A 22,362-nucleotide genomic window follows, 5' to 3' on the forward strand; every position below is an offset into this window, starting at 1 on the left:
AAGACAAGCTTAGGAGAATTTGGCAAACTATTTTTTACCATTGTTTCAAGTAACTTTCAGGTAGGTGACCTTTTGCCAAATAATAGAGAAATTTTAGGTTTAAGCTAACAAAGAGAATAAGCAAGGTCTAATATGTAAGCCGTGTACATATATACTAAATAATCAAAATTAGACTTTTATTACAAACACTTATCAGTAAAGGCCTGAATAGGACATCAAAGATATTGACTGTAATTCCTATGATTACCCCTTCAGTTATGCTTTTTATAACTTATATATCAAGAGGAGTCTGCCACTATTAATAGATTTTTGAGCTGGTTTTCAACATTAACTGTGAAGTTGTGTTCCATCCCAATTCTTAACTCAGTTCTCCTGTGACCAACAGAAAAGTGCCTAAAATGGTGCATTATGCAGAATAGGCCTTTCCTATTTATTAATAAATAAATCTTTATTGAATATAACTGAGATGATAAATAATGGCCAACATCTGCTGGCCATTACACTTACTTCAGTGTTGTTCAGGCACTGAACAACTTACTTTATATATATTATCTGGGGGCAGATATCATGAAAAAGCATCTGTCTGGCCTGCAGGGGATTTGAACTAATGACTTTGTTCTTATTAGGCCAACAGTGTGAGATTCTTCTTAAGACTATTTTCCAGAACATCATCCTGTTTCATCCTGTTATGACTCATAGTGACAACTGGTATTTGTATTACCCAAGAAATAACATACATAACATTTTTTTCTCTACTATATAGTCTACCCAAGTAACATCATTCACTTACCAAAAATGAATAACAGTAATTTTAATGTTTATTATGCTTCCACATTCTGGCCCCTAATGGTCACTTTAACTAACTGTGAATCACCAGCATGGTCACACAAAGGTTGTAATAGACATTCTACATGATTCTGGAGAATATAATAAATAATATGTGACAACTTTATAAAGAGGACTGTATTTAATTAAATAAGGTGGACTTTGGCTTTAGGTTTTCCAAAGTTGATCCTAAAGTATTAATGAAATTTTTATGTTATGAAGTTACCACCAAAAGTAACAAATTCATTAATGATTAGAGTAGTTGGTGATACTCTGACTAATCACCCTTCTGCTGTGTGAAATTATTTTAATAGTTGTAGTATTGGTTATAATTGAACTATTAAAAATTAGAAGTACTAAATAAATAGGCTCACATTGAGATTTTTGTGCATGTATTTGCATATTTAACAGTGTCTCACTATGTAAGATACTGCATATCAACAATACAGCAGAATAGGAAGGTCCAGGCCCTCATTCTCTCACAGAAGCATTAAATAAACTACAGACTCACTAAAATAAATTTATAAGAGCTCTGAAAACCAGTCAGATATCTACACCAACCAAACACCCAATCAAGAAAAAGCCACATTCAAAAATGTAGAAAATGTCATGGTGTTTTCACTCAACCTTGCCCACACCCTTCCCAGCATGGCATAGTCAGAGGAAGTGGCCCAATACCCAGTTCCCTCCCTCAGGATGGAAGGAGTAGAGCAGAATTTGTTTGCAATATTCTGGCCTGTTGTGGGCTGGCCAAGGGACTAGTGTCTGACTTGCTTGACTCAGAACTCAGACGGGGGAAATTGCATAGTTTGGATCTCAGGCTAGCAGAAGCTGTAGAAGGTAGTGGCAGGAGCCACATCATGTGAAAATTGTAGAGGAACTGCAGGCCCAGACACCTGAGGGCAGTAGATTGCAGGCCAAAGAATGCAGCAGAACTCTTTAAGGCCCTGAGAAGAAGCTAGGGTGAGACTCTGGGAAATTAAGACATTTAAAAGCAGGCATGCATGAGGGGAAATTTTTAAATTTAATAAACAGAACCAAGCAAAAAAACCATGCACTTAGGCCCAGACAGGACACATGCTCAGAAAAGACTTGACAAAACCTTAAGCCTCCACCCAGAGTTAATCCCAAGGCCCAGAGGCCCATAAAATTAGTGAAGGTCTTCAACAACAGTCTGCAAAGATTGTGAGAGGTGGATGTTTCTTCACATGCCCAATTTTAAACCAAAGATACAACACCCCACCACCACCAAAAAACAAAAAGGCATACAAAAAACAGGAAAATACGGCCCATTCGAAGCAACAAAATAATCTCCAGAAACTATCCCTGAAGAAACACACACATCAGACTTCCTAAACAAAGACTTTAACTGTCTTAAATATGCTCAAAAAGCTAAAGGAAAACACAAGCAATGAACTAAAGGAAATCAGGGAAACAATATATGAAGAAAACGAGAATATCAACAGAAATTATTGTTTTTCTTTATTATGGAGCTGAAAAATACACTAACTGAATTGAAAAATCCATTAGAGGGTTTCAACAGCAGACTCAGACAGCAAAAAATATCAGCAAACTTGAAGACAGGTCATTTGAAATTATTGAGTCTGAGGACAAAAAGAATGAAGAAAAGTGAACAGAGCCTAAGAGACTTATGGGATGCCATCAAGCAGATCAATATGGGCATTATGGGAGTCCGAGAGGAGAAGAGAGAGAAAGGGGCAGAGAAATGAATTGAAGAAATAATGACCCAAAGTTTTGCAAATTTGGGGCAAGACATGGATACACAAATCCAAGAAGCTCAATGAATGCCAAAGAGAATAAACTCAAAGAGATCCACACTGAGACACATAAAAATCAAATTGTCAAAAGTCAAAGACAGAGAGAATCTTGAAAGCAGCAAGGAAAGTCACTTATCGCATATAAGAGGAAATCTCCCAGTAAGAATATCAGTGGATTTCTCAGCAGAAACACTGCAGGCCAGAAGACATATTGTGATGATATATCTAAGTGCTGAAAGAAAAAACTGTCAACCAAGAATTCTATATCCAGCAGAACTGTCCTTCAAAAATGAGGGAGGGCTTCCCTGGTGGCGCAGTGGTTGAGAGTCCGCCTGCCGATGCAGGGGACACCGGTTCGTGCCCCGGTCCGGGAAGATCTCACATGCCGTGGAGCGGCTAGGCCCGTGAGCCATGGCTGCTGAGCCTGCGTGTCCGGAGCCTGTGCTCCGCAACGGGAGAGGCCACAACAGTAAGAGGCCCGTGTACCTCAAAAAAAAAAAAAAAAAAAAAAGAAAAAAAAAAATGAGGGAGAAATTAAAACAACCAAGCCAGACAAAAATCAAAGGAGTTCATTATCATTAGACCTGCCCTGTAAGAAATGCTAGAGAGCCCTTAAGTTGAAATGAAAGGATGCTAGACAATAACTCAAAGCCATTCAGAAATATAAAGTCCTCTGGTAAAGGTAAATACATCGACAAATATAAGGAATGGTATTATTGTAATTTTGGTGTATAACTCCACTTTTTATTTTCTACAGGATTTAAGTAACAAATGCACAAAAATTATAAATCTATGTTAATGGCTACATGATATATAATGATGTAATTAGTGACATAATATAAAGTGGGGAGACATAACTGTAAAGTAGTTCTTGTAAATAACTGAAGCTGGTGTCAATATAAGTTAGATGCCATAGCTTTAGGATGTTATGTGTAATCCCCATGGTAACAACAAAGAAAATATCTATAGAATGTACACAAAGGAAATGAGAAAGGAATCACTACAAAAAATCAACCAAACACATAAATGGAAAGACATCTCACACTCACGGATTAGAAGACTTAATATTGTGGTGATGTCAGTACTACCCAAAAGCAATATACAGATTCGGTACAAACTCCTATCAAAATCCCAAGGACAATTTTTTGCAGAAGTGGAAAAATTTATTCTAAAATTCATACGAAATCTCAAGAGACCCCAAATAAGTCAAAACAGTCTTGAAAAAGAATAAAGTTGGAGGTCTCATACTTCCTGATTTCAAACTTACTACAAAGCTACAGCAAACAGTGTGGTTCTGGCATGAAGACAGACATATAGACCAATGGAATAGAATAAAGAACCCAGAAATAAATCTTCACATATATGGTCAAACGATTTTAGACACAGTGTCAAGGTTACTCAATAGAAACAGGACAGTCTTTTCAACAAATGGTGTTAAGAAAATTGGATGTCCACAGGCAAAAGAATGAAGTTGGATCCTTACCTAACACCATATATGAAGATTAACTCAAAATGGACAAAGACCTAAACATAAGAGTTAGAATTATAAAACTCTTAGGGAAAAAACATAGGGGAAATCCTCATGACATTGGATTTGGCAATGCTCTCTTAGATATGACACCAGGAAACAAAAGAAAAATAGATAATTAGGCTTCATCAAAATCAAAAACTGTGCAGGACTTCCCTGGTGGCACAGTGGTTAAGAATCCATCTGCCAACGCAGGGGACACGGGTTCGAGCCCTGGTCCGGGAAGATCCCACATGCTGCGGAGCATCTAAGCCCATGTGCCACAACTATTGAGCCTGTGCTCTGGAGCCCGTGAGCCACAACAACTGAGCCCGTGTGCTGCAACTACTGAAGCCCACGTGCCTAGAGCCCGTGCTCCACAACAAGAGAAGCCACTGCAATAAGAAGCCTGTGCACCACAACAAAGAGCAGCCCCCACTTGTCGCAGCTAGAGAAAGCCTGCGCCCAGCAACGAAGACCCAATGCAGCCAAAAATAATTAATTAATTAATTAAAAACTGCATCAAAGCACACTATCAACTGAGTGAAAAGCAACCCACAGAATGGGAGAAAATATTGGCAAATCATGTATCTGATAAGGGGCTAATATCCAGAGTATATAAAGAACTCCCACAAATCAACAACAAAAACTATAAATAACCTGATTTTAAAATGGGCTAAGGACTTTAACAGACATTTCTTCAAAGAGGATATATAAAGACCAACAAGCATATGAAATGATGCTCAACATCACGAATCACTAGAGAAATGCAAATCAAAACCACAATGAGATATCACCTCATACCGTTAGAATATCAAAAAGAACAGAAATTAAGTTCTCAGCAAGGGTCTGGAAAAATTGGAACCCCTGTGCACTGTTGGTGGAATTGTGAAATAAGTGGTGCAAACGGCTATGGAAAATGGTATGGTAGTTCCTCAAAAAGTTAAAAATAGAATTACCATAAGATCCAACAATTCCACTTCTGGGTTTATGGCCAGAAGAACTGGAAGCAGGAACTTGAACAGCAATTTGTACACCCATGCTCACAGCAGCATTATTTACTATTTGGCTATTATTTAATAGCTAAAAGGTAGTAGTAACCCATGTGTCCATTGACAAATGAATGGATAAACAAAATGTGGTTCCCATGCAGCAGAGTATTATTCAGCCTTAAAAAGAAGGGAATTCTGACACAAGCTACAACATGGATGAACCTTGAGGACATTATGCTAAGTGAAATAAGCCAGTCACAGAAAGACAAATGTATGATTCCACTTACATTAGATACCGAGAGTAGTTAAATTAATAGATACAGGGAGTAGATGGTGGTTGTCAGGGGCTGCGGGGAGGGGAGAATGGCATATTGTTGTTTAGTGAGCACAGAGTTTCAGTTTGGGGTGATGAAGAAGTTCTGGAAACGGATAGTGGTAATGGTTGCAGAACAACGTGGATGTACGTAATGACATACAGTTATACACTTTAAAATGGTTTGGTAAATTTTATGTTATGTACATTTTACCACAATTTTTAAAAATAATCGATTTTTTAAAATGAGGGATACATGAAGGCTCAGTACTAATCAGGTATTCAAGTACCAACTAAAAGTCCACTAGCTATTGTGCCAGTGGTGCTACGCGGCATGTGGAACTTCCCCGACCAGGGATCGAACCTGTACCCCCTGCATTGGAAGCACAGTCTTTTTTTTTTTTTTTTAACTTTTAAATTTATATTGGAGTATAGCCAATAAACAATGTTGTGATAGTTTCAGGTGCATAGCAAAGCGACTCAGCCATACGTATACATGTATACATTCTCCCCCAGACTCCCCTCCTATCCAGGCTGCCACGTAACATTGAGCACAGTTCCCTGTGCTATACAGTAGGTCCTTGTTGGTTATCCTTTTTAAATATAGCAGTGTGTACATGTCAATCCCAAACTCCCTAACTATCCCTTCCCTTCACCCTTCCTCCCCAGTGACCTTAAGTTCATTCTCTAAGTTTGTGAGTCCATTTCTCTTTTGTAAATACGTTCATTTGTATCATTTCTTTTTAGATTCCCCACTTAAGTGATATCATATGGTATTTGTCTTTCTCTGTCTGACTTACTTCACCCAGTATGACAATCTCTAGGTCCATCCATGTTGCTGCAAATGGCATTATTTCATTCCTTTTTTATGACTGAGTAATATTGCATTGTATATGTATACTACATCTTTTTTATCCATTCCTCTGTTGATGGGAAGTGCAGAGTCTTAACCACTGAACCACAGGGAAGTCCGTGCCAGTAGATTTTAATGTTCAGCTACTTGTTCTATAAATGAAACACTTAAACTTATAACTATATATTACAGAAACAAGGGGTAATGCTAGGTGATATGTTTTAACAGAGCTAGAATTTTACGTAAAATATCCATCCACTAAATATACAAAGCATATGTTTTTGATTTGTATTCAACTCATTCATTTTATTTGAGGATTGGAATATGGAAATATTTAAAGAATAACTGCATCTTGAATTTCTAATTTGCATTCTGCCATCTTAATTAAGATCTCTGCTACATCCTAAATTAAAAACACATTTGTTGTAGATTTGAAATCTATAGTACAAAAAAGTTTTGTTTTTAAATAGCTAGTTTCTATCCCTCTAGACTGCATAAAGGAATTCTAATAAAAAAGGAACTTACCAGAGAAGAATGATTGGTCTTTGGCAAATGTGTCATCTTTTCAGAAGGAGCCAGTGCAGATACCTGAAATATTATAAAACTCTAATCAGCTTAAACATTTGCTCTTTTTTCTTTTGTAGCAGAACTTTTCCATAGTAATTTCTAATAAGAGAAAGATCAGTCTTTAAAATTTGAAGTGCTTTCTTTTGAGTTTTATTTAAAGCATAAATATCCACTGGTAAACCACAATGTTTTCCTGACATTTCCTTTCACGGTGTTATGATGACAAAGAACCGTTGTCACGAGACGAAGTTATGATAAGAACAGTGTATCAGATCCAGTAAAACAAAGCACAGTTTTAAGCTTTTTTGTTTCTTTGGAGAAAAGATCATTTTGAGATTAAATTTTGATAGTCCATAAGGTGAATTTAGATCTTGGTGTCAATTTAAACATATTTAAAGGACTCTTTTAAGATTTTAACATATTGCTCAACTTACTGTGGAACAAAATAAGTGTAGTATCCTCTATGCCTTGGATATTCTTGTGGTCCTTTTTGGAATACTATCATTTCAACAGCATTAATATTTAGACTTTGGGGGTAATTCTAGCCACTAGAATTCTAACATTTAGATATGATCTAAGATTGGGGCGGGGGCAGGGGGGCGGTCCTTTCTAAGGCACATAAAAAAGACCAGCAAAATGTAAAGAAGCGTTTAGATATTTCTCCCTTTTTAACCAGAATTTATCTTCAGATTAGGTAAAGTTAACAATCAGTGTATCTCAGTTAAGCTATTCTTGTATTTTGCTGAAGTCTGTGGTTTTCTGGGTAGCAGAGTCACACTAAAATACCAAAGAAGCTAATAAGATGGGAGTATTAGTAATCAAGGTTGAAGTCAGTTAGGCAAAGTCTAGAAATACAGGCCAAACGTTTTCATAGATATTACAACTGATACCACATTCATGTACCTGGGTTATTTTTCAGATTATTAAGACTGCTCTCCAATAAATCATTACTATCATTATCAGTCAGCAGGGGCTGGGCTGGTAAAAATAGCTTGCCAGGTTAGTAGAATTTATTTGCAAGGAAATATATACATATCTATATTTCAGAATTCAAATATCTGGTTCTACTTCACATGCCAACTATTTAATAGCCAAAGAATGTTCTTCCCCTGCGTGAAAACTGACCCAGAGATAAGTATCCTCGTTTCCAAAAAAAGTACAAAGTGAAAGGAAAACAACATAAAACCATATCCCTTAAAGCAGGGATCAGCTGGCCGTCATCGTTCACTGCACATCTCGGAGGTTCACTGAGGAGCTGGCTGTCTCGGGGCTGTTTGGGGACAGAAGTCACCTTGGAACATAGGTGTCAAGACTCGTGGAGGAGTTCCTTCATTTCTGTTTGAAAATGAAATTGCCATCTTTAAAAAGTCAAGTCTTTTATACCATCAACACTTACTAACAGTTACTTAAAATTGAAATCAGTGGCAAAATGAAAACAAAGCTCAGGGAGAGAGGCGACATGGGCATGGACAGTCAACTGCACCCACACACATCTCCCAGGCTCAGCGGGGCCGGAGGGCGTAACCCAGCGTGAGTAACGCCACCAGGAATTTCCATTCACCCATTAAACAAATATTTATTGAGTAACTAGTACGTGCCAAGCATCATATTTCTTGCTGCTAATAGCCCTCTGAGTTTTCAGGTCATTTATTTTAAGGAGGGAAAATACAGTTTGCTATTTTTTAAACCCAAATGCTTCAACAAGAGAACCGATTTTGATTATTACAATGAATTGGACAGTTGTTCGGGGAAGTGGAAATGATAAAGCCATTTTCCTTTAAGATAAGGCTGTTGGGTCCAAGTAGCAATCAGTGCAACGTTTAACTGATTTATTACAATAGTACTATCTCTTTCCAGTAAGTGAATACTTAAAATCTACTTAAAGAAGATTGCTAGTGGGAATAGTCTGTTGGGTTGTGATGCTTCCTTTATTAATATATGACCCCACATTGAGATTCAGTAATTGCTTATTTTGGCCTAGGCAACGAATTCACTTCTTGCTTTAAGTGTGAGGGGACTGTCAATGCGCATAGGTCAATCCTATCAATATATTCTTCAGGTTTTCTCCTGCTGCAAGAAATGGGAGGGGCGGAGGGCGATGGGATGGTTGACAAGAGTGCTGGTCAGGTTTGGAGATGGGAACAGAAGCTGTAAAGCACATTGAAGGACACATGCGTGGAGTGGGCCTCCAGGAAGTGGAAGCTTTCTTACCAGAGGCTTCCTGACGGTGGATCTGGGGTGTGGTCGAAGGGATTCATAGACTAAATATCGTATCTGAATTAGCCCAGATTAGTGTGACCTATAGGGCAAGAAAACCTTTCAAGTACCATGTACTGTTTTGATCATTTTTACAGGAGTGTTGGACTTTTTTTCTGCCAAAAAAGGACTGTTCTGGCCGTATTTCTGAGAAAACACTAGAGTTTTGTCAATCTAGCCTTATTTAGCTTTAGCTTTTCATTGCTATTGGGGCAAAGACTAAATCATTGGCTCGACAGACGTAAAGCGTGTTATTCCACCATCTGGGTCTCAGACATGACACTATATTTTTCTTTTGTTTCTTTTCTAGTGGACTTTTTAAAAAATGAGGTCATCCCCTTATAATTTTGGTTTTTCTCTTTTCACTGTCATTGATTTCACAGACTTGTCCCCTTTCTGCCTTTTCCACCAGTTTACTTCAGTGTCCCCAGCAGTTCCTGAATTCTTGAAAACACCTACTGCAGACCAGCCCCCCACACGGTCCACAGCGCCTGTCCTCCCCACCAACACCGTGTCCTCAGCAAAGCCTGGGCCAGCACTGGTGAAGGTGGGTACCCTGCATGCACGCCGCTTTGAGCGTCTTTACCTTCAACTGTGGTGTGTAGCCCTGAGCACAGAGGACAAAGGCTGTGTCCACGTTGCCCGGCCTGCCTTTTAGCCTGAAGCCTTGAAAACAAAACCACAGAAGGACTTGCTCACCCAGGCCTTCATAACTGAAACCACCGCCACCTTCAACAAATGCCCTCTCATTCGACAGTCACAGAAGAACAGCACAAAATTCAGTCTGTATAAAATGACTGCAGCCGATGGTCACAGAAGAACAGCACAAAATTCAGTCTGTATAAAATGACTGCAGCAGTGCAGAAAGACTTTAGGAATCATTTTATCAGCAGTTCCCAATTCTGCTTCCACCCAGGCCACTAAGATGAAACAAACAAGGGAGAGAGAGACAGTCTATAGTACTTGGGATTCATGAATCTCACAAGCAGATGCCTGTAATGATAACGTGATTTGGGGCTTTATACACAAGGTCACACTCAGTGGTACTGCAGATATGTGACAGGTTAAAGGTTTTTGAGAAGCAAATACATTTTTTTGATTTAGCAGATTTGGCCTGATACAGCCTGATTTGTTCTTCAGATAAGCTGCAGATTTGTGGCACTGTTCCATGCATTTCACTTGGTCAAAATAATTCAGTTAGAAGTTCCGAGGAAGATTCAAATTTTCAATATATAATACATTTTTTAAGTTTTTTAACGTGTATTTAGAACCGGTAAATAAAGGGGGGGGGTGTTATAAACTGAGGAATAGTTTAATCATTTCAGATGTGACTTTTGCCAAAACTAGCAGAACACAGACCTCAAACTTTTAGAACTGAAAAAGGACCTCAGAGAGGTCCTCTCAGCACCTTTCAGATGAGGAGACTGAGGCCCAGAGAAGTGAGGAAGTGACAAAGCCAGAAGGACCCCGTCTCCGAATCCCAGTCTGGCCTTCATCCTTCCTTCCCAGTTAGCCATTGCAGCACTCCTAGAAGGCAGCTAGCCTGGGGCGTGTTCCTCACTCCCCTCGTCCCCAGGACCTGTGCTTGTCCTGACCTCCCTGGAGAGAAGGCGCTTTTGTTCATCCGTGTGCCCAGGTGTCCATGCCTTCAGGGCACGTACCAGTGTATTTCACCGTCTTCACCAGAAATCCCAAAGGGTGGCAAGTGTAACTGTGCCAGTAAAATCAGCTCTTACCTCCTCTTCCCACAACCCCCAGCATGTCCCACCAATAGCACAAAGGGGGTTCGAATGCCAACCCGTCTTTCCCTGCAGATACTGAGAATTTGTTCGCTGCCTCTCCTGCTCTCTGAATTTCTGCTCCTCACTAGTGTCTGTCTTTAAGGAGGGCTTTAGTTCTAGAGCAAAAGGCATTGTTTAAGAATGTGAGACCGAGGGGTTGAGTAGACTATGCTGGGAACTCTGCCAGTAGAGGAAAGGATAGGTACACATTAGGAAACAGACCACAATTCTTTGGGGTTTTTCTATGAGGAAAGCTATTTCCCATCCTCAGTCCTAAGAGAATAGACATGTGCAGGCTAACAGGTAACAGCCAATTTAGTCTGAGGAGTGCTGGTTATTATATTTCTGTCCCCTTCTTGACTGTGTCTGGGTCTTGTTTTATTACATAACAATTATAGTCAACCCTTCTTAACCCAGACCCCATTCATTTTATGATCAGTCTGAAAAGATTAGAAATAAAATTTATTATTGATAAAATAAGCAGATGACAGTGAGTTGATTAATATTGTGAGACTGCAGGAGGCGGCTGTTTTAGCGACAAGAATATTTTCTAACATTGTGACGTATTCTAAGTGCCTGATAATTCAAGTGGTTTCTAACTAGCATACACATTTATCAGTCATTAATTCAGCAGATATTTATAGAGCACCTTCTGTGTGCACCAGAAGGTGCCAGCCAGGTGCTGCTCTGCGTATGAGGAGTAGATAAAGCAGTGAAGAAAACATCACAGTACCTCCGCCTTGGGCAGGAGCTGGAGGTGAACAGACATAAAATACAGAGTGTGCCGGGTGGTGAAGATCGGGGATGGAGGCAAGGGGAGACGTTTCTGTTTTAAGTAGAGTGCTCTGGTCAAATAAGCAGATGACATTTGGGCAGAGATCTAAAGGGGGTGAGGGAGTAGCTGTGAGGACATCTGTGGGCAGAAAATTGAACGTCACTGAACAAGGAAGCCAGTTCAACTGAAGAGAGATGGCCAAGCAGTAAAAAGTAAATATTAATAGTGACGATTTCTGATATACAGAATATGGTGATTTTTCTTTTCTTCTTTATTTCTATTGTCTGGGTTTTTTTTGCAATGTCCTGATTCTTTGAATGTGAACTTACATAACATGATCACACTGATGGCTATATTTAATTTAGTACTTCTCAGAGTTTTCTCACTAAGTTGGGTATTTTACCTAAAGCATCTTAGAAATAATCTTCTACCTTGTTGTTTTGTGCTGCTTTGTTTTGTTGGTGGACTTTTTTTTTTCAGATGAAGTTATCTTACAATTTGAATACTAAAAAGTAGAAAGTGATCTGATAACTTATAAATGGAGGAGGTGAAAAGAACTCAGAAAAGTCTTCTGATTCTTAATCATGAGACAGGGTCTCACACCCCATTTTCAAAATAAAAATGTAATATTTTTGGAAAAATTTTTAAAAATTCATATTCACATTACTCAGTATTCTTTTTTCTGCATATTTGCCATAGAAATTCATGGCTTTATATTCTGCTTTATTCCCATTAGAAGCATTTTTCTGCTTTTACATATTCACCATAGATTTTTTTTTAATGACCATAAAATATGACATAGTTATGGTGAAGTATACTTAATCTTTTCCCTATTGTATATTTAGTGTGAGACCTGTTTTTCACTAGGAGATAGTATATGTAAGTACTAGGCAATATCTACACAGGAGACCCAAAGTAAATGTTTGTTGAACTTGAATAGATAATGCTGAGCTGAGCATCTTGTCCTTAGTCTAAGGGACCAATGCATCAGGAGAAGTCAGTCCTTAGGAGCAAGATTTTTGGTCACAGGGAGTACTCGGATGTTCTCACAGCTCTTGAAACGTATTTAGTATATTGCTCTCCAGAGCAGCGACACCGATTTCCAAGGTGCATTGCGTTTTCTTTTCAAATCAGTTAGGCACACAGTACAATGGATTGCATTCTCTTAGAATTTTCTTACTGTCTTTTTCTCGAAAATAGCAAAGCCATCCCAAGAATCCAAATGACAAGCACCGTAGCAAAAAGTGCAAGGACCCGAAGCCCCGGGTGAAGAAGCTGAAGTACCACCAGTACATCCCGCCAGATCAGAAGGGGGAGAAGAGCGAGCCGCCCATGGACTCCAACTACGCCCGGCTGCTCCAGCAGCAGCAGCTCTTCCTGCAGCTGCAGATCCTCAGCCAGCAGCAGCAGCAGCACTACAACTACCAGACCATCCTGCCTGCGCCACTCAAGTACGGGCTGGGGTCGAGGCCGGCTCCTTAAAGCGGGGTGGACTGTGGTGGTTGATGAGGGACCATTAGTTGCTAAAGGTTGGATGTTGTGATTTACTTGTGCTCAGTGATTCTTTTCATTTTATTACCATCAAAGCTCACACAGTGTCTGAAGCCAGCACAGTGAGAATAGCCTCCCTTCCAGTCCATTTTTTTGTCCTCCAGAACAGGTTCTGAACCTTTCAAGTTAGAAATGACTTTTCACAATTATTCATCCAGGAAAGATCTGCCTGTTCTTTACCTGAATAGTATTAGATGCTATGAGAAAAGCATAAAAAGTGTAAACCTGGTGGGCTTCCCTGGTGGCACAGTGGTTGAGAGTCCGCCTGCCGATGCAGTGGACACGGGTTCGTGTCCCGGTCCAGGAGGATCCCACATGCCGCGGAGTGGCCGGGCCCGTGAGCCATGGCCGCTGAGCCTGCGCGTCCGGAGCCTGTGCTCCGCAACGGGAGAGGCCACAACGGTGAGAGGCCCGCGTACCGCAAAAAAAAAAAAAAAAAAAAAAAAGTGTAAACCTGGTATAACCAGTTTAAAAAAGAGGACAGAGGAGCATAAAAGCTGGAGGCTGCAGTGGTCAGGGAAAGCTTTATGAAAAAGGCGGGATATTTACATGGGAAAGGGCCTGAACCTTGGGAAGGAGCCTTCCAAGCAAAGAGGAATGATCTGAGTGCAAGTATAGAGCCAACAATGCCTATTTATCACATGGTGAGGAAAAAAGGCCCGAATAAAGAATGTGGTTAGTTTTTAAGAAAAGTGGAAGACAGATTTGAGTAGAGCCAATGTCTAGAGGAACATGAAGTTGGGACGACTTTAATCTTGATACAGTGGATGTTTCAGAGGGCCACAGTGACATGGTAAAATCAAAATGCATGAAAGAACAGTTTGACACCAGTATTGGAGGGGAGTCTGGACATAGGAAAACCAGTTAGAAACTCTGCGATAAAGTAGATGCAAGAAGTTGAAAGGGCACTGATAATGGGAAGGCAGGAACAGGCGACAGATGTTTCAAAAGACAGTAAAAGGTCTTGGTGAGCGATAACTGTGAAGAAGGAACATGTTTCCAAAGTTTGAGCCCAATCAGGAGGGACAGAAGGGGGTAAGTTCTGACGATTTCTGAGACTGAATTCATAGCAGGACATGCACAGCTAATTTTAATTATGTACTAGAGGAAATCTCTAGATAACAAATCCTCAGTACACTTTTCTGGGAAACAGATAAAAATGCAAGGACTCTGTCCTTCATTTCATTCACTTTTCAGGAAAAAGGAATATTTACGGTCAACTCGAGAAAAGGAACTTTAGAAAAAGATCCAAAATCTCATGACAGGGAAAAATGATACTCTGTGATCCATGCACTCAGTTTATGATTACATGATCTATAGAAGCTTTACTTCTGTTTTCCACACGTAGGCTGAGCACTCCTCCATGGAGAGCCCCTATTTTCTAGGAGTAGAAAAGGATTAAGACTTACTAAAAAGCTCCTCCTTAAGAAATATCTCCTCATACACTAATAATTAACAATTCACTTTTTCCTTGTAAGATACAAATATCTTGAGGAAGATTAGACCTATTAGTCATTCAGGCCTTCCTGTGAAGTACTTAAATCGAAAACACCAGGGCACAGAGATGAAGGAAGAAAGAATTTTTGTAGCATGTTATTATTTTAAGAGCAAGCAGGCCTGAGAGAGCTGTTGACATTGGAAGGGACCCAGGGAAGGCCAGAGAACTGGACGAGTATCAAAGACAAACCACCGCTGCTCTACAGCTTCATCCAGGACCCGGGGAGGCGGCCCCCACCGTCACCACCACTGGGCACCAGTGAGGATAACGGCAACGATGGCTCCCGTGTAGGTGCCACTCTGGGTGCCTGAGCGTGTGCTCAGCATCCTCCTCACAGTGACCCTCAGAGGAGTTGATGTTATTCCTGACCCCGTTCCCAGATGAGGAAACTTAACTGCAAATCCCATAAAAGGTGGTGTCTGTCCATGAAATAGTCTTTTCTGTAATGCAAGAAATTGTCTGTATGGGGCCAACTTTGTAGATGGGAAGAAAACATCTGAGGTGTGAGGTACCTGAACTCTGAAGTTCTTTGTGTTTCCGTGAAGGCTTCAGTCCCCCTCTCCTCCTCAGACATTCCTGCCACTGAAGTAACCAAGCCTCCTGCCCCAGGAAGGCATCATCCAAAAAGATCCAAGAACTAGGAGGAAGAAGGAGCCCTCATTTTTGTGTCTTATTGCACCAGCCAAAGAGGGAATGCCTGTTTTGTTTAATTTCCAGGTCCTAAAAATGGAGATGTTATTTTCTAACACATTGTTTCTTTTTACCGAAATTCCATACAAGAAACTGGATGTGGCAGTTCTCTAGTGCCCACAGCGGTGGAATTTTACTGATAACACAGCCCTTTGGTATCTTGGAAGAAGCAAGAGCCTGAAGACATGGGGGCCTTAGTCCCAGAGTGGCCACACGCTGACGGAAAGGAAGGGTCCTGGAGGGTCTCTGGACCTCAGGATCCTCAGCTACACAGTGATCACATTCATCAGGCATCCATCCCCCTTTTTTCCCTCTGGTTGATTAGGGAAAAAAAATAGACCAACTTATTTCAGTTATTTTAAAAGTTGAATTCAACCCTGTACTGTTAATCGTAGTAACAAGTAGAGTATTGTAGAATCTCAACCAAAAAGACAGCATGAATAGAATAATTAATTTAAATCATGCATTCTCAAGGAGAGCCTATCATTCGCAAAGGAGCAGAAGTTCCTTGGAGGGAATTTTACACTTTTTATTTAATAAAGAATAGACCTACATACATAGTATGTGGACAAAAGTGCAGTACATCTACGGTATTAAAATTTCATAGGGAGAGTGATTAGGGAAAAAATGTCTAAAAAGGCTTCTCGGGGGGACAATAATGAATATAAGGCTGAGAAACAATGATTAAAATGAAATGTTTTCGTAATTCTAAAATAAGATTTAAAAGTTGAATTTTTAGAAAGAATAGTGATACATTTTCAAATATTTGTCATTTCCTCCAAACTTCAAGAAACTTCATTTCGAATACTTCAAGTATTTAATTTCAGCAAAATGCAGTCAGGTTTAAAAAGACTCAAATGTATGTCAAGAATTAGCTGTTGACAAGGCCAGAACTGGCTTCAAACACAGGCTTCCTAAAACCCATTTGAGAAAGCTCATCCAGCCATGGACCTCGCCCCATAGGCACCATGACCTAGATCCCAATTTCAAAACATGGAATTCAGGGTCTCTTTGGCTTCAGTACCAAAGCTCACACTGACAGTAAAGCCCGAGGCTGCACTGGAATTGGCTGTACAGTATCAACCACCATGTGCACCTTTCTTTAATGAATATCAACCAGCCAGAAAAGGAAATGCCATTGTTGCCAGGAGTATTACAGTCGGAAGGGGTCGGGAGGACCTGGCTTTGACGTGGAAAGGAGTTTCGGGAAATTAGTGCAACAGATTCACCAATATTTCTTAAATAAGCTTTTAAAAATGTAGTGTATGGTAGAGAAGTCCATAAATCATAAGTGAAAATGGATGCCAAAGGAAGCACACTCCTGTAACCACCTAAATCCAGAAACGGAGCACTGTCCGTTCCATTACCACTACCTTGCATCCCCCGCAGTGACTGTCCTGACTCCTATCCTATAGGTCAGTTCCACTCAACATTATGTTTGTGAGATGCATCTTTCCTGATGCAGACAGCAGCAGTTAATTTTTATTGTTGTCTGTTCTGTAATTCATACCTAATGAGGTTAAGCACTTGTTCACATATTTATCGACCATTTGGATATACTTTCTTGTGATATGCTTGTTCACGATTTTCCCAATTTCCCATTGGGCTTTTCTTTTTCTTACTAATTTGCAAGACTTCTGTGTGTATTCTAGATGAGGCTTTTGTCAGAAGTACGTATTACAAAATCTTCTCCTGGGGCTTGACTTTTCACCCTCTGAAAGATATCCTTTTTAGTGAGTACTTTTTGTGTCCTATCTAAGAAATCTTTGCTTATCAAAGGCTATGAAGATATTATCCTAAGTTTTCTTCTCAAAGTTTGTTTTCCAATTCACATTTAGGTTTTGGGATGGTGTGAGGGTAGGGGTTGATCAGAAGCCCTGTTCTGCTCTGTGTGAATATCCAATTTAGCCTAATTAGCATTTATGAGAAGAACCACCACACTGCAGTGTCGCCTTTGTGATGACTTGAGGGTCCTTGTACTTGGGGGTCTGTTTCTGGATTCTCTAATCTCTCCCATTTGTCTGTTGTTCTGTCCTTGCATCAGCATCACCATAAATTTTGATATCTGGTGGTATGATGCTTCCAGCTTTGCTTTTTTACTTCAAAGTTGTCATGGCCGTTCTTGGTCCTTTGCATTTCCATATAAAGCTTTGAATCACCTTCTAAATTTCTACCAAGCAAGCAAACAACACACAAAACCTGCAGGGATTTTGACTGGGGTCTAATTTGACTGACGTCTCTACCATATTGAGTCTGCCAATCCATGACCAGGTATTTTTCTCTTCGTAAGTTAACAGATTGTTAGCAGGAGCAATGTCAATCCCAGAAATTATGTTATTAGAAACTCTAACTTTCTTTTTCCTTTGAAGGCCACTCAATGACAAGAATAACAACAGTGGGAATCCAGCTTTGAACACCACCACATCTAACACACCAAGACAGAATACATCTGCTCCTATGAGAAAGCCAGGGCCTCTGCCTTCTAGCTTGGATGACTTAAAGGTGATCATTGCAAGTGGGGTTTCTTCACCCATAAGTACCACAAAAATGTAAATGATTTGCCAGATTTGCCTAGCAGGTGTAGGTAGCTCCTAATAGATATTCACCTTTACCACCAATAGGATAACCTTTATTAGAGGTACTTTCTTTCTTCATCCATTAAGTTTCCTTTAAAATGACCAGGAATAAATCTCCACTTATTGAGCAAATGCCATGTGCAAGCACCACACCACTCCTAACTCCAGAAGCAGATTTTTTTCTTCCCTATTCGTTGCCAAGTTTTGGAGAAGCAGGAAAATGTAACAGTTAAGAACACGATCTCCAGGGCCATCCTTCCTGGGCTCTACCCCCGCTCAGCCTTCTGTTATCTTCTGGTATCTGCTTGCACTAGCGATGCACCCTCTCCCCATCTGTAAAACGGGAATCATAATACCTGGACCTCATGTGAAGAGTAACTGAAAGAGTAAAGCACTTCTGGCAGTGTCTGGCACATGGTAATTACTCAATAAATGTAACTGTTAGCATCGTCATTTCTGGTAATAAATCTTTTGATATAGTAAAGGAATTACCCTCTAATAACCCTTGCTTTATCACTGGCCTTTCGAGTCCTTTAGGTCTACAGCTCTGTGTGTTTCTGTGTGTTAAAAAAAAAGAAAAAGGAACTGTCCCACTTTCATATATGTAGTAATACGGAGATGTCTGACAGATGTAGGCACCTTTTCCATCTCAAAAGTGCACTGAAGGTTTGTGAGAAGGTCATAATACGAAAAAAGAGATCTCATTTGTTTGTACTTCAGGTGTCGGAGCTGAAGACAGAACTGAAGTTAAGGGGTCTTCCGGTGTCAGGCACCAAACTGGACCTCATTGAACGCCTGAAACCCTACCAGGAAATGAACAGCGGTGGTGCTGCTACCAGTGGCATCGTGGCCCTGTCCACATCTGCCATCGTCCCCAGTAACCCGGAAGTTACCATGGCCCTGCCAGTGACAACACTGCAGAACTCTGTGAGCAGCTCAGGCTCCACTTTCAAGGGAGAGCTGCCATCCGCTGGATCCAGCAGCACAGCCCACGTGGACAGTGTTAGCTCCCCGCTGCCCATCTCACCCGCACCCTCGGAACAGTCCAGTCTCAGCGCCGAGGACGCGAGCGTGGCGGACACGTTCACCGAGATCATGACCATGATGTCCCCGTCGCAGTTCCTGTGCTCGTCGCCTCTGCGAGCCACGAGTACGGAGGACAGCCTCAGCCCCACCAGCAGCACGCTGTCCACCCTGGAGCTCGATGCGGCCGAGAAGGACCGCAAGCTCCAGGAGAAAGAGAAGCAGATCGAAGAGCTGAAGCGGAAACTGGAACAAGAGCAGAAGCTCGTGGAAGTTCTGAAGATGCAGCTGGAGGTGGAGAAACGAGGGCAGCAGCAGCGGCCACTGGAGCCCCCGCCCAGCACCCCGGCCCCTCCAGTCCCCAAGTCAGACCAGGCTCGGGGCGGCACCGCTCCCGCTGCCAAGGACGAGGCCCTGGTCCCCGACGGCCCCAGCCTAGTGGCCGGCCAGACCCTCGTTGCCAAAAAGGCCATAGTGATCAAGCAAGAGGTCCCCGTGGCCCCGGCCGAGCCACCAAGCCTCGTCCCGCAGTTTTACGTGAGTTCCCAGGGCCAGCCGCCCGCCGGGGTGGCTCAGCCACAGGCTTTACTGACCACGCACACCACGCAGCTGCTGCTCCCCGTGTCCATCCAGGGCTCCGGTGTCACCTCAGTGCAGCTCCCAGTAGGCAGCCTCAAACTCCAGGTGTGAAGTGTGTCTTCTAACTCCTTTGCCTTACAGTTTGCATGGACCAGGAATTGCTTATGGAGATTTTCAGAGCTGAGCTGCTTCATAAGTGCAGCCAAGTCAGGCTTCACGGTTGCAGGAAATGTGTGCACGTGTTGGGGGGTTATTCACAAACGCAAACAGCTAGCACTGTTTTTATATAGTAAAAACAAACAAAGGGTGCTTTTCCCTTTCTGCTGCCTTTCACCCCTAGCACAGTATTATTATGTGTAGACATTTTAAAATACCAGTGGCATTCTCATAATGATGACAGCTACTGTCCTGAGTGTTCTAGGCACAGCATCAGATACTTTAGATGGCATGCTTCATTTAATCCTCCCTTCTCCCAGAAGACCCAAGTGAGAAAGCCCCCTTCTAGAAAGGAAACCGAGGGCTTCAGAGGTTTAATAAGTTGTCCAAGGTCAGAGCTGGCACTCAAGCCGAGGCCTCAGACTGCAGAGCTCTCGCTCTCACGCCCACTCCTGTGCTCTGCCTCCTAAATGTAGTTCTTAAAAGCCACCGCTGAGGTGAAGATGCCTAAACTAAGGAGAATGCGACCACAGATTCAGGAGTGAGGCTGGTGTTGAGAAACGATGAAACACTGGTGAGCATGAAGTTTACTTTTATGCCAGCATTGCCTGCAGCCATTTCTGTGCAACTCGATTATGGAAGGTTTTTTTCAAACAAAATGTGGGCCACGGTACACAGAAACCATTTGGAGTCCTGCTTCTCTACCCTGACCACCCAGAGAGGAGCAGTCTTGTACCCCTGGGCTTAGGAGGCCTGACCCAAGGGCCCTCGGCATGTTCTGAAGTCCTAACTCCCCTGTTTCATCTTTAGAGTGTCTGAAACTGAAAGTCTGCTCTGTGATACAGCTTTCCTAAACATTTGTTTTCCTGTCCAGCTCTTCCACTAGAGTTGATGTTCGAGGAACAGGAATTACGTTTTATTCTGGGCCTGTGAGCGCCCAGCCCGTGGCCGGCTCTCCCATAGGGAGCACATATTGCAGCTTAAAAGCAGGAATTTGCACAGTCAGGCCTCACAAGTTTCCTTGCTGCTATTAAAATTATTATTATAACACCTGACCTATATTATGTGTAGAGCTGCTGTAGGTTCTTTTGACTTCAGTCATCTATTTTCCCCAAATTTTCAAATGAAAATCTTAGCCACTTACGAAACAGTAAGAGCATGGAAATAACTGGTCTGGTGTTTAAATCTCTGGTTTCAAACAAAGGTTCAAATTTATGTGCCAATGAATTGGAGTGTGTATCTATAAACATTTCATCTTATTTTTTTTTTAGATGTGATCCCCAAGTGACCAGTTATTCCACATCTAAACTCTTCATTCTAACCTCGATTTTGACAATTCATTCGATTTTTTTTTTTTCCCCTCCTAGACTCCACCACAAACAGGCATCCAGGCTCAGCCTCAGATAGCAACTGCCACCTTGTCCTCAGGCCTGGCCCAGGCTGCACCTCAGAAACAAGACACTTTCACACCACATGTGCTCAGTCAACCTCAGCAAGTCAGAAAGGTTGGTGGATGCTAATAAGTGACAGACTGTTGCTGATTTTTGTACTGTCATCCGCTGAACGTTCAACAAGCATCTTTATAGGAGCCTCCTCCGTGGGAAGCTCCTGTTTGTTCTTTTCTGTGATCCGTCTCCCACCGGGTTAGCTTTGGGTTAGATGCCATTTGGCTGCAGAAAGAGTTCTTTATTACTAAAAGATAGCTCATCTTAACAGTTAAGCCCCTTTTCCAAGAAAAGTTTCAAAACTATTTTTTCAATCCTCATATATAGAATTTTCTAGGTTTTAAATTTTCTTTTCAAAGTAATCATTTTGTGGGGGGAAGAAAAGTGCCCTGGGAAAAGGTATTTGAAGGTGAAAAAGACACTTGTTGAATTGTTTATCTTGAGTGAGATCTTTACATATTTTTAAGAGTTTGCCTTCTCAGGGATTAAGAGCCAGGCGGCCTAGGTCTGGCTGGCATTCTGGCTCATCACTTCCTCTGTGTTGTGCCTTATGCAGGATTCATGTACCGTCTGAGTGTCATTTTCCCCATCTTTAAAATGATGGTGCTGATCTAGGGCTCAGTGTCCTCTACAGGACTTCTACTAAGAGTTCTGCTGAAGAGCCCCAAAAGTCACCCAGACTCCCTCTTATCCAGTAGGTGGAGCTATGTGCCCATCTCCTCGCCAGAAAAATCTTAAGGCCTCAAAAGTAGATCTTACTGTTTTAATCCTTGAGAATGATTAATCCCAGAGTTTTAATCTTCAGTGTAAAAGAACCTCGATAATTAGGTATACCTGTAGATATGCCCCAGGCTGGCGTGAACCCTCTGGGCTAAGACAAAAACAACTTGAGGAACAGACAGAAATGACCTCTTGGGACAGCGACAGTCACGTTAACACACATGCTGTCTTGGAATCTCCTCTGAGGAGTGCAGTGAGCAAGGAGTTAGAGGTGGGCCCAAAAATAACAGTTCAGTAAGAAACTTAGTGAATATTCAAATGGTAAGACAGTTTTCTTTGAGGGAGGAGAGAGAAAACATATAGATGGGTAAATAAGAAGAATATAGTTATAGAACTTATCACCCAGAGAAGTTGTACTGTTTGGAGGGATACACACACACACACACACACACACACACACACACACACACACACACA

At 41.4% G+C, this 22,362-nt stretch overlaps 1 protein-coding gene across 8 annotated transcripts in view; it reads left to right on the forward strand.

The window, feature by feature from the left end:
• MRTFB (myocardin related transcription factor B) overlaps positions 1-22,362 on the forward strand; it is a 198,051-nt gene that overhangs the window by 159,402 nt on the left and 16,287 nt on the right. For 7 of the 8 annotated variants that reach the window (XM_029219705.1, XM_029219702.1, XM_029219709.1 and 4 more), the window contains 5 exons: positions 9,504-9,638; positions 12,848-13,098; positions 17,756-17,888; positions 18,683-19,669; positions 21,088-21,225. In XM_029219705.1, coding sequence (XP_029075538.1) covers positions 9,504-9,638; positions 12,848-13,098; positions 17,756-17,888; positions 18,683-19,669; positions 21,088-21,225 — 1,644 coding nt within the window. The remainder of the gene's footprint in view (positions 1-9,503; positions 9,639-12,847; positions 13,099-17,755; positions 17,889-18,682; positions 19,670-21,087; positions 21,226-22,362) is intronic. The other variant, XM_029219707.1, reaches the window with a different exon arrangement.

Source organism: Monodon monoceros, unplaced genomic scaffold, assembly GCF_005190385.1.
Source record: "Monodon monoceros isolate NGI ecotype Baffin Bay Population unplaced genomic scaffold, NGI_Narwhal_1 Super_Scaffold_13, whole genome shotgun sequence".
NCBI classification, from domain to species: Eukaryota; Metazoa; Chordata; class Mammalia; order Artiodactyla; family Monodontidae; genus Monodon; species Monodon monoceros.